This window comes from Camelus ferus, chromosome 4, assembly GCF_009834535.1.
Source record: "Camelus ferus isolate YT-003-E chromosome 4, BCGSAC_Cfer_1.0, whole genome shotgun sequence".
Classification (NCBI taxonomy): Eukaryota; Metazoa; Chordata; class Mammalia; order Artiodactyla; family Camelidae; genus Camelus; species Camelus ferus.
In genome coordinates this window covers 53,729,490-53,742,139 of record NC_045699.1, presented here as the reverse complement: position 1 = coordinate 53,742,139, position 12,650 = coordinate 53,729,490, and the positions used below count along the sequence as shown (strand labels likewise).

General features: G+C 37.3%; 1 protein-coding gene across 3 annotated transcripts in view; it reads left to right on the top strand.

Moving 5' to 3' along the window:
• Nucleotides 1–12,650, top strand: part of TMEM245 (transmembrane protein 245) — a 79,900-nt gene that overhangs the window by 18,779 nt on the left and 48,471 nt on the right. For 2 of the 3 annotated variants that reach the window (XM_014555926.2, XM_032478143.1), the window contains exons 4-7: nucleotides 2,164–2,280; nucleotides 4,594–4,818; nucleotides 5,969–6,138; nucleotides 7,904–7,927. In XM_014555926.2, the coding sequence (XP_014411412.2) occupies nucleotides 2,164–2,280; nucleotides 4,594–4,818; nucleotides 5,969–6,138; nucleotides 7,904–7,927 (536 nt within the window). The remainder of the gene's footprint in view (nucleotides 1–2,163; nucleotides 2,281–4,593; nucleotides 4,819–5,968; nucleotides 6,139–7,903; nucleotides 7,928–12,650) is intronic. The other variant, XM_032478142.1, reaches the window with a different exon arrangement.

The following is a 12,650-nucleotide window of genomic DNA, read 5'->3' as shown; positions in this document are numbered from 1 at the left end:
GGAGCTCATGAAATACGCAGTATTTTTTCTTTATAACAATCATCATGGTTTGTATACATTCATTTATGTAGTTCTTTAATTCGTATCTGTCTCTTCCACTAGACTCTTTGGGGGCAGCACCTGTGTCTTTATCCTCAGCATTCAATACTGTGAGTAATTGAACATGTAAGACATGAAAGACACTGTCTTTCTCTCTCAGCCCTGTTCTCTTACTGGCATCTAAGAAACACTTCAGATACTAAGGCCAGGAGAGTAGGTCCTTCTCCAGGCATCTGACTTACGCTGTCTTCCTAGATCATGAGTTTGAGTTTCTTTTGGATTGCCAAAAAAAAAAAAAAAAAAAACAACAAACCTCTTCCAGGTCACAGAGGCATTTATTAGAGGAGGAATAGGATGTGGTTGAGCGAGAGATGAGTTTGATCCTGTGGCAGAATCTACCAAGGAGCCATATCAGGCCCTGGCCTGCTTACCTCTGGGAGGTGGCCAGCCTTGGATTTGTTGGGTATGCAGAGTTTATTTGGAGCTGTAATTCATGACCTTAGGAAGATCGTTGCTCTATTCATTGGCTTGGCAGAATTTTATGTTGTCGCGTTGAATGTTGGGCTACCAAAAGTAAGGTCCCAGCTGTATGAATGTGGGTGTGTGTATGATTTGGGGACTAGGAACAGTCAGCATTCTTAGTTGGACAATGGAATCCATGCCAACTAGTCTAAGTAGAAAGAGGTATTGGTTCACATAAGGAATTTTTATATACAGGATTTTTGGAAAAACCAGGCAATTAAGCTTGGATCTGACAGGCAGAAGCAATGCAACCCAGAGAAATGATCAACAACACCAGAGGACTGTTTGATTAGAAGTGCCTCAGCTACTGCTGCCTGCCACAAAGTTAGGGATCAGACAGCAGAACCCCTGAAACTTCTGCTAAGTTCCTGCAGAAAAACCACATGCCTCCATGACTGTGTTTGACATGAGAGCTTCCAAATTATGGTGAGTCACTTAGGGCTTCCAGGTCTGCGCAGGTGTATCCCAATGTGGAACTGCAGCTGCAAAGAGTCCGGAAAATTCAGTCTTTAGCTCTCCAGTCTGTAGGGTGCAGGAAAGCATGCTAGAACCTGGTATCATGTGAGCTAGTCTGTGTTGTCTGCCATAGCAAATTAAAGGTTAACCAGTACAGATGGACCTCATTGGCCAGTGAATTTTTTTTTTTTTGAATCTAGTGCAAATGGTTAAGTCTAGTTTACCACTTGGTAGGAACTTAACGTGGGGACATATAAATATGTGAAACAGGATGATGATGACATTTTAGGTTTTCAACTGGTGGATTTTGCCTGTGCTGAATTTTGAACCTTATAGGTATACAGTTGACCCTTAACCATGTTGGGGTCAGGGGTGCTGATTCCATGTGCAGTAAAAAATCTGCAAACTTCTATCTCTCCCTCAAAGACAAAGAAGTTGATAACTGACTCCCTCAAGGGCAGGAAGCTGAAATAGTTTGGGTAGAATCAGGATTCAGATCCTAGTTCTTTTGATTCTTATGTTGTGCTCTCTAATCAAACAAAAACTCTTTTCTACGCTTAATTAAAGATCTGTAAAATGAAAATAAAGATACTATATTTACTGAAAAAAATCCATGTATAAGTGGACTTGGGCAGTTCAAACCTATGTTGTTCAAGGATCGACTGTATATGGTTTTGCATGATACCCAGACATTTGCATATTCATTCATGGGATGTTATTGAGAGCACTGAGTATGAGCTTTTCCATACTATCGTCAGAACTAGTGATACAAAGGAGAGTAAGTCTGCATTCAGGAAGCTCACAGACTTGATGTGGCAGTGTTTTTCAACAGAGGTGTGCATTAAAATTAACCTGTGAAGTTAAAAAAAATAAGAGTGGCAATCCACATTTATATATCCACTGTCCGCCACACGAAGGTCCCAAATGAGAGCTACACAGAGAATCAAGGAACCTGCATTTTTAGCAGACTTTCTTGTTGATTCTTAAGCTTTCTCCCTTGGTAAAGAACCATTGATCTGGTGGGTCAGTAATAACCATTTTGTTTTATTGCTATTGAAAACTTAGCACTGTGTTTCAATTTGTAAGTTATTTTCCATTTTGTTCATTGCCTTTAAGAAGCTTTAAATATGCACGTTTGTTTTACAGGAGCAGAGTTACCAGGGCAGGTTATCTCCATGGCAGCTTCTACTCTAGCGACCTTGGCCATCTCCATCACAGGGTATGAATCGAACGCTGAGGACCAGCCCTCTACCCAGCCTGCAGGTGACTGGCGTTGTGAAGAATGCCTTCCCAATCATTCTGGAAAATGAAATGTACATGGAGGATAAAATTAAGAAAGACACTAGCATCACAAAGTGCTACTTACTGGTCCTTCATTTTTCTCTCTGTTTCCTATTTTTACATTTTTTCTTCTCATCTTTGTTCTCATGTATCAGTTTTTTCTTACATTTAATTGTTTACCCTCTTAGGTTTCTTATCTTGATTCTTCATTCTTTTTTTTTTTTTAAGTGCTTTTCTTTTCTTCTTTTTTGAGTTATTCTTTCTCACTTTCCTTACATATTATTTCCCTTTTCTTGGTGTCTCATTTACCTTTGTCCATATTTTCCCCCACTTAATCCTTTTATTTTCCGTGTCTTCTGCAGCTGTCAGTTCTCCCCTATTGTTCTATTTTGCTCTCTTTATTTTGCTTTTGTTGTTTTGTTTCCTTTCTCTAGCTTTCTTTCGTTTTTTATTTTTCGTCTCCCAGTCGTTCATTTCCCTGGCATTTCTTGCTTTTCTTCTCAAAGTTGGCTTTGTATGCGCATGCTGTTAATATATTGACTGTTTGCCTTAAAATTGACCCGTCTGGTTGTTCTGGATTCAGTGCTCCTGTGAGATCCAGCTGGTAGGTTTACACCAGCTTTAAAGTCACCCTGTCCTTACACAGAGTTCAGGAATGTGAAAGGCCATCTCTCTCTGTGCTGGGAGGTCCATTAGTGCCAGAGGTTTTTGAGTTAAGGAATATTTTTCATGAGCACTTCGTGAAGAACTGACTTTAGAAAAGTCTTGAAAGAAGGGATCAGCTAAGAAAAAGGCATTTGGGGTAGTAGAGAAATTTACTTTTCCTGCACGTTGAGCCATGTTTTCGAAGTGGGGAGGGGATGATATTTTGGTTATGAACTTACTATTCTAAGTATCTGCCACATCTGCCAACATGAAGTTTCCAAATTAGAAAGATATTCAGGGAGCAAAGTCAAACAGAAGCATATTATAACTAGCTTGGGCTTTAGCCACAGACCTCAGGGTAAAATGTTAGTTCTGGTGAAGTGGACTGACTTAACCATGGTGCTAGTTATATCAGTAGTAGAAATGTACTCATAACTAAGTATTTAACATAAAAAGAAATAGTAAAGAAATTATAATACCGCAGTCAGAGGGCTACTATGTGGTTGCTTGTGAAAATCATGAAATAACAGGGAAGGACATTCTTAGAACAAATACTTAGCACCTGCTGTATGTCAGGTACTATTATATGTGCTAGGAATTCAATGGAGGGGAGAGCAAGACAGACAGGGTCTTAGCTCTCCTGGAGCTGATATTTAACTGGAGAGAGAAAGAGGTAAAGGTTGTAAGTGGAAGATGATACAACTGTGTAAAACTATGTAAAGACAGTTGGGCAAATAGAGGGTTGGGATTATGCATGTTCGCTTATTTCTAGACTTTATAAAATATGGTATACTTTTATCACTAACTTTTTTATAAAAGGCAAAATGCAGGTTTTAGGATCTTATTTCCATCATGGTGTATTCTGAGTAATATTGCTTTAAGGGCTGCGTGATTTCTGATGTATATGGTATATTTTGGTAAAACTAGGAAACAGGAATAATGTAACTCTAGTGAAATGTAAAATAGTAGTTGCATTGTTAGAAAACAGTGCCTCGTGTGAAATAATTCATGTGATATACCAGATCTGAACATTCCTCACCCCCAGCAAACTGTCATTTCTTGTATCTTGTTCTAAGGGAAGGACATGCTTCAAAGCCCTGGGTTCTTCTTGCAAGAGTAGTCGGCTCCATTTAAATGAAATGACACTGAAAAGCCATATTATTTCAGAAATATCTATAAATACATCTATAAAATTATATTAAAATAGGAATTTTTAAAAATAAGAATTCTGTATACTGATATTTGTTGCTTTATATGGTTTAAGTAATTTTCATGGGCTAATTACAGTTCTGATCTACATTGTCAAGTGTTTTTCTTTAGTTTTTTGTTTAAATGATACATGTATCATTAAAAAACTTGAACAGTGTAAAGTGTATAAAGTGAAAAGTAAAACATTTCTCATTGTCTGTCCTCCCCCACCAGCGAACAAATTTCTCGAGATTTAAATGCTGTCGGTATTAATTTCCCACACATTTTTTCATTGCACATGCAAACATATATCCAGGTCTTTTTTTTTTTTTAACCCAATGTAATCGTACTATCAGAATACATTTTGAAGTCTTAAAGGAAGGTAGCCTAGCTAATTGCTCTGTAGTACTGTTTATTAATGTGGACTAAGTATGTGGGTGATTTTTTTCTTTCCCTCTTCAGGGACAGAAACCATGGACCGAGGAGAACCCCCTCCAACACTGTCCTCATCTTCTTCACCCTCCTCCCCTTCACCCACCTCGGGCAGACCAAGGCCTGAAGTTGGAACATTTCTTAGAAAGAAGAAAGCTAGCGATATCTACTTTGTGTCCCTCGTTTGGGCCATCATTGGAGTCCAGGTCTGGTTGAATCTGTGGATCATACAGCTGCTGCCAGTGCCTATTGCAGGTAATTGGTTGATTATGATCTTGCCTTGAAGACTTTTTTTTCTTTAACTTTTAGATTTTAGTGTTTTAGATACTTTTACTGTCTTTTTGAATAAAAAGGGAGAGCAGGCTGTGAAAAAGGTAGCTCCCAAAAGGTTTTTACAACCTGTAATTAACCTGGGCTTATTCTAGAGACCATAGGCGCTTTCCTAGGACCTCTCCAGAGATTTGAAAGTGCTGATGAAGGAATTGTTGAACTGGTATGTAACACTGATCTCATGGTTCAGAACAGTCAGCTGGACCATTAGATTATAAGACCAGGGCTAAGGACACAGAAATCCCTGGAGTTAGGGAAATTATAGTGACGAGGGTCAGTTATCCAGGATCCAGACTTCAAGACAACCCTCACAGGAAGTAACACCTCTCTAGCTCCACCACCTTCTTAGCTGGCCTTTGATAGAGGCTTAACCCCTGCTTGAAGGGCCACTGCACTGTCCAGCTGCAGAGGAGTACCTTTGTGTTGTGGTCTGTGCCTAGTCCCCACTGACATTGTGCCGTGGACAGCACACTCGTGACAGCCCTGCTTGGACCCACCCTGCTTCTCTACTGGACCCTGGTAAAAGGTTCACACATACAGAGCAGCATCAAGTAAAGAAACAGAAACACAAATGAAAATGTTACTGTGCGGTGGTATAAAATCATGATGCATATGGAATACCTTATACTCTTCTGGTTACTAAACATCTAAAGAAAGAACAAAACGTGGCAAGTGCAGCTACAATAGCCAAGGAGATTAGGACACGTCGGAGGTTAGTATTCTTTACCTTGGAAGGGTAAGGTGTGAGGGGCCAGGATTGCAGTCACTGAAATCTTCATGGTCAGAGTATCTTCTGTTTATATGGGTTGTGAAGTAATCCTTGACCCCTTTAAGGATTCAGACTTCACAGAGAAGGTGGGGTATGGGTGGGTGGGGATTGTGTGAAAAGTTACTTGTCCCATTTACATCAGTTTGGAATATTTTGAACTTTCTTCCCTCCCTCCTCAAAAATAAAGTTGTCTTTCACACTAGCTTTACTGGTTTAGAAAGATCACGTGAAATTAAGTGATCTTTTCATGTTATAACTTTGTAAGCTACCATTTGTTGATGTATGTATTTCTCATATATCTTATAGTCTGGATACTCAAAAAGCTTGTGATTCACTTCGGCGTGGTGGACTTCCTGGAGAAGCGTGGCTCTGTGTGGTGGCAGGTTATAGAGAACTTCCTGAAGGAGCGGCAGGAAGCCCTGGCGCCATGGCCAATCATCGGGCTTGGAAAATTCTTGTTAAAAGTTGATAGCAAGGTATGGCATTTTAAGAACTTCGGCTGTTTTAATGGAGTTTATATATTTCATTGTCTAAAATACTGTCTTATGGCATATTAGTGTTCATGTTGTAATTGTTGATAACACATTTAATGTCTGATTTTGTGATGCAATTTAAAGCCTAGAATTATGGTTTATATAAGGGTGGGATAGATTTAGTTTGAATAAGTATTGTGTAAGTATTTTTCTGTCTTAAAAATGGGAGAAAAAGATCTTATGGAGCTCCTAGTTCAACCTGCTCATTTTGTAAGGACCAAATGGAAATCTAGAGGGGTTAAGTGACTTGCCTAAAGTTAAATAGCCAGGTAGGGGCTCATTTCATTGAATATTTTTGGAGTAATTTCCATGTGTCAGTCACTGTGCTAAGTCCTAGGGAAACTCAGATAAATCAGGGAAGACTAGACACAGAAGCTCTGGTAAAGAGGCAGCAATCCATTAAAATTTAAAGGCTGTGTTAGATTCAGAGGCTTAGTGGTTAAGAGCATGGGCTCTGAATCCAAACTCTGGTTTCAGATCCAAGTCGTGTATTAGCTTTGTGACCTTAGATGGGTTTCTTAACCTTTCTGTTCCTTGGCTTCTTTATCAATACAGTGAGAATAATGACAAGTATCTCATAGGATGGTTGTGAGGGTTAAGGGAGTCAATATATGTATAATTTTTAGATCAGGGTCTGGTACACTGTAAGCTCTGTATTAGCTCTTATTATAATTTGTGGAGGAAAAGTATGTACAGGATACAGTGATAGTACTGAGCAAGAAATGACTTACTGTTGATGAGCAGTGGGAGAGGGGAGGATTTCCAGAGGAGGTGATGCCAGAGCAGATTTTGAAGCATAAGTAGGAGTTTATTAGGAAGACATGGCAAGAAGAACAGGTGGATGGAGCAGTGCCAGGGCACAGAGATTCCCACAGCGCGGGAACACCAGAAAAATGATCACGGCTATGATGCGTGAAGTATGTGTCTAACATGTATTGGGTGTACTTTAGGGAAAACCCTGCAAAGAGCATTGATAGTCACTCTGGTGATATGCTTTTTAGTCTTTATAGTTTTTATATCACTAATAATGTCTTAAATCCTATTTTTACTGATTTTTAAATTATGTGTCCACTAATTAGCATTAGGCATTACAGTGCTAAATATTGTGAGGTGTAGACAGGTAATGTTTAAGTGAGAAAAAGCAGGATGTTACATATAGTAGAAAAATGTGTGCCTAAAAAATGAAAAAGGAAGGAAATCAGAATCTTAGCTAGGTCTGCTTTTCAGCCAGGTGTTCCAAATGAGCGCTGAAATGTTTTACTCTTTAAATAATGTGAATTAAGTAATATTATAAAATTACAAAGTTCAATGAAAATGTAGCATATGAATATGACTTCGTTTATTCAAGGTCTTCCTTTTAGTGCATGAGATGTGAAGGAATCTCAATTATCGCTTTGATCTTTGCAATTTGGTGTGACAGTGTAAGCCTACAAGCATTCATGTTGTTTTATGCATTTTAAATTATTGAATTGCCAACAAAGCTTGTGGTTATCATCATTTCAATCGTGTACCTTAAAAGGAATACTTCATTCACTTGATTTTAAAACTTAATGCATTACAGTTTTTCCCCCCGGTTTTCCTTTGTCAGAGATAATTTCCTCCTCATGCTCTCAGTGACTTTCTTTTCTTTTTCATACTATTACTGCATTCTCTAATGATATGCCACTGTTCTTATCTTCTTTTTCTCACCTTACCCACTATCCTCAAGCTCTGGCACTGGCTAAATAAGAAGGTAAATGAACACCAGGATGCTGGTTTTTACTATTGAATTCTGTAACTCCCCCCGTATCTTCGTTCTCACCCTGTTTCTGTCCATATGTCAAACTAAGTTTCTGTTTTTAAAGTTCAGATTATAAGCTATGGAAGGTCGTGAAGCATTAATATTCCCACAGTACAACTTGCTAAAAACCCAAAGCTATTTATTTAGGTGTGGACGGCATCTCCTTGCCCAAGCGTGTGTAAGTTCTGTCTTATAGTCCTTTTGTCCACTGTGATTTCCATTCCTTCTCAGCTCTACCATGTGGCCCAAAGGAGATTCTAGTCTCCTTTGATGTGTGAGAGCACATCAGGCAAAAGTTACTAAAAAGGAAAGAGAACTCTTTATTGCTGCTTTTTTGAGAAATAACATAGGGCTTTTTTAAAAAGATAAATCTGTGAAATATTTGTATGGTTCCCTTGGCTGGTAGTTTTATATATTGTCTTTTTTTATAACTAGTATTCCAGAATTTCATTGTTAACTTAAAAAAGATTATAGTCATGGCCTATGACATCTAATTTTTATGTATTTCCCAAGGTATGAGGTTGTATCTATGGTAAACGCCTCACATGATTGGCATGGAATTTCTAATAACTTCAATAAAGGCTAATCCAGATATATAAGGAGTGCCTCACCTCTGACATAGAGCCACATACAGCAGGTCTAGACTTAATTTCATCAGATCCCAAAGGGGAGATAGCAGAAGGTGACATCACTCACATGTATTGTCTTTAAACACAGTAAGACTTTAAAAATCTTCAGTGAAAGTATTATAGCAGGCCTTAAGAAAGATGTGGTACCTCTGGAAATAGATCATAATGAGACTTGAGACTGTAAAGAATAGGGGTTTACTCCTTCTTTTGAAACAGAAGAAAAGGGACACTTGACAGTGCTTAAACTTTTAAACTTTGAATTGAAAATAAACTGTAAAATAGATAAATACACACACACCACCACCATCACTACCACACACACGCATGGGCACCAACACATACAAGTGGCTATGTAAGCCTCCATTCCCTACAAAACTAGTGTGAGTAAATGAGTTTGATCCTTGGCAAGTGATAGTGCTGCAAACATAGGTTACATTTTCTTACTTTGATCAAAGTAGGTGGTTTTATTTCCCCAAGTTGTGTATATTGAAATTATCCTCAAGAGATGAAAGGAGGACTAAGGTCACTAGATTGAATCTGGCTTAACCTTTGGTGACTAAATGAATTAGATAATCTAATTCATCCTGAGTAGTTGTGAGTTAGTTTTAAAAGATTCCTAGGAGATCAGGAAACGTTTTTTCTCTTCTTTGATGATTCCGTGTAGCATTGGTAAAGTAGGAGTAACTGCTTTGGGGTATGAGAGCATGTGCTCCAGAAAAGCACAGAAATAAGTCGAGGTCTGTTTTGTTACATTTCATCCAAGGTCAGAGTATTTGCGGCATTGGGTATTTGGTATTCCAAGTTCAAGTGGAGTGAGTTAGAAACTAATTCAGGAGAAGAAATAAGGGTGAGAGACACATTTGTGGTTAATTGAAATGTAACTGTTTCTCAAGGCTTAATTGTTTATTTCTTCTTACTTCTTATTTGCACTAAGACTCCACTAGAATTTGGTTAAAAAGGCAAAGCAAAATAAAAACATGGGTCTAAAATAATGAAATAGAAAACTCAGTAGTGGAATTACACTCTTAGTAGCTTGATAAATAGGGCCGATCAGTTTAGAGGTTTCAGAGTCTTTTGATGCAACTATAAATTTACCAACATCTCTACATATGTAAAAAAAAAAAAAAAAGCAGGCCCCTCATTTATACTCAGAACATTCAGAATGTCATTTTAAAATTACTCCCCTTCTGCTTTTAGAAAATAAAATTTAAAAACCAAAATAACTGCTCATAGCATAGAAGGCTGGGCAAGTTACTAGAAGACTGCAATTTTCATGAGCAGGGTGGGGCTGACAGGTGGTGTGGTTTCCTTTGCCCAAAGCAGAGCACAGGATGGGATCATCAGCTTCACGGGATAGCGCCTCTCATTTTTTTCGGAATTCTCTCCTCCATCCCCTTCCCCGTCTCCATTGCTTCCCCGTCCATGTTTCTCTTTCTGTGTCTATGAGTTGCTGTTTCCTTCCTTAAGAGTTTTTTCCATTCACTCTTTCAGGGAGTTCTTTTCCTCCATAAATTTCCTGTCCTCTTTGATTTTTCCTCTCAGTTGGGCCTTAGTTCCCTACATTTTTAGTCTTTCCCACTTTTTTCTCTTTTGCTATCTCCCTTTCGTCTGTTTTCTCACCTTATCTTAGATGGCTATAATGTGAATAGAACCCCCCTCCCAACTTTTTTAGCTTATGTATTGAGTATCTTAAATGATTCTATTTGCAGACATACCTTGGAGATGTTGTGGGTTGGGTTCCAGAGCACTACAGTAGAGTGAATATTACAATAAAGCAAGTCACATGATTTTTTGGGGGGTTCCTGATACATATAAAATTTGTTTACACTATACTGTAGTCTATTGTAGTGTGCAATAATGTTATGTCTAAAAAAATGTACAAACCTTAATTAAAAATGCTTTATTGCTAAAAAATGCTCACCATCATCAACCTTCAATGAGTTGTAGTAGTAACATCAAAGATCACTGATCACAGATCACCACAGCAAATATAATAGTAATGAAAAAGTTTGAAATATTGGGAGAATTACCAAACTGTGATACAGAGACACAACATGAGCAAATGCTGTTGGAAAGACGGTGCCAGTAGATTTGTTCAATGCAGGGTTTGCCACAAACTTTCTTTGTAAAAAAACACATTATCCTTGATGCACAAGAAATTGAAGCGTGATAAAGCGAGGTATGCCCGTATTTTACATTTTGAATGAACATCTAACCCTCAGTATTATCCCTTGAATATTAATTTTGGTTTAGATGCCTCTTATTCCAACCCTTAGGTATGGGCTTGTGACAGGAAAACTCTGCCCTGGTTTAACAACAAAGTGTGACTTTTGTAATGTTGTACGTAATGTGTTTGTGACTATTCCATGTTTCATACGTTAAAAATATGCAGACATAAATTTAGATTTTTATACTTTACAAATAAAATACCAGTTATGTTACTATATTTCAGGATACGACTTTTCTAAAACAATTGAGGCTCTTATTTTCAGAAATTATTATTTCTGAATACAAATCTGGTCTTAATTCTGAAATTATTTATCTTGCTATTCAAATATTGACTGAGCTTCTACTGAATGCCATGCACTGTTAGGTTTTGAAGATACGGAGAGGAGTAAGACAACACCAGCTCTTTCCTCAGGAAACTGTCCCAAGAACTAGGTGCAAAGTTGGTTTCTGATTGTGAAACTTGACAGTTTCATTGACTTCAGAACTTACATTTAAAATATGACCTCTGACCTTCCATATCTTAGAAACCTGTTATTGCTTTTTTTTAATCTCTACATTGTCTTTAATGCTTTGGTAGCATGCACTGAAAATTAACTCTTCTGTTTGAAGCTGTAATTGTCAAGATAAAAGATGCACTTTTTATCTTTGAGTTCACTAGAGCATTGTTTTCTTAGTGACAGTGTCCTTCATGAAAGATAAGGAGATAGAAGCTTACAACCATTGAGTGGAAAGTCAATGTTTTAGAAATCATGTTTTTATTTAACCACCATTCTTTGCTCTTGGTTGTTTAACACACTGTTTGGAGAGCATAACTCAGATTTAAAATAACTTCCTTGGCAATGCTCATGTTGGGGTTGAGGGGTGCAGTGTGGTGTTTCAGCAGTTGTAAGTCTGATTGAATTTTTGAAATGTTATATGGTAACTTTGCCTGGCAGGAATTCTAGAAATCTTACCAGAATTACTATATATTCTGAAAGCAAAAAATTTTTTAAGTATAGGATTATCTGTGATTGTGAAAAATGAGAGTAGTTATACTCAAAATAAAAGGCCAAGTAGCATTTAGGGAAAGCATCGTTTTGATTATTGATTAAGGAATAACCACCACATTAATGCTGTTTCTTTATTTATAGTCACTTCATTATAATTTGTCATGAAACTTATGTTTTAAGAAGAATAGACATTTCAAGTGCAATATTAGAGTTTTTGAAGTATTATGAAATATTTCAAATATAAGAAGATAAAGAGAGCACCCACATGCCTGTCCTCCAACGTGATAAAATATTACCTGTGTAATTGAAGCCCACTTTGCACTCCTTCCTGATTGTGCCTCCACTTCCCAGCCCTTTCTGCCCCAGAGTAACTATTATTCTGAAATTAATACTTATCATTACCTTAACATTAGATTTCTGTTTTCATAACTCTAATGACATCAAAAGGAAAAAAAATATTTTGAGTGTAATTCTTGTTGGGTCCTACTTTATCTATATAATTTAGGACATACCTGTTTTATAAGAGGCATACTTTTTCTAAAGTCATTTACGTTTGCTAAGTGACAGTAAAATACCATGAGATTTGAGGTTACTAGTGGATTGTCATTATTTTGTTTAGAATATTTACTGGATTATAAATTATAATTTGAAATGTAAATATATCACAGTGCAAGAATTCAAGCAAAGATAATAGGTTATGTTCAAATTGACTGCCTTTTCTTAGATATGATAATAATGAACTCTTTCTATAACAACATTGGTAATTAATAATAAACTCTTTGTATAATAACAATGGTAATTAATACTGTTAGTTAATTTTCTAAAGTT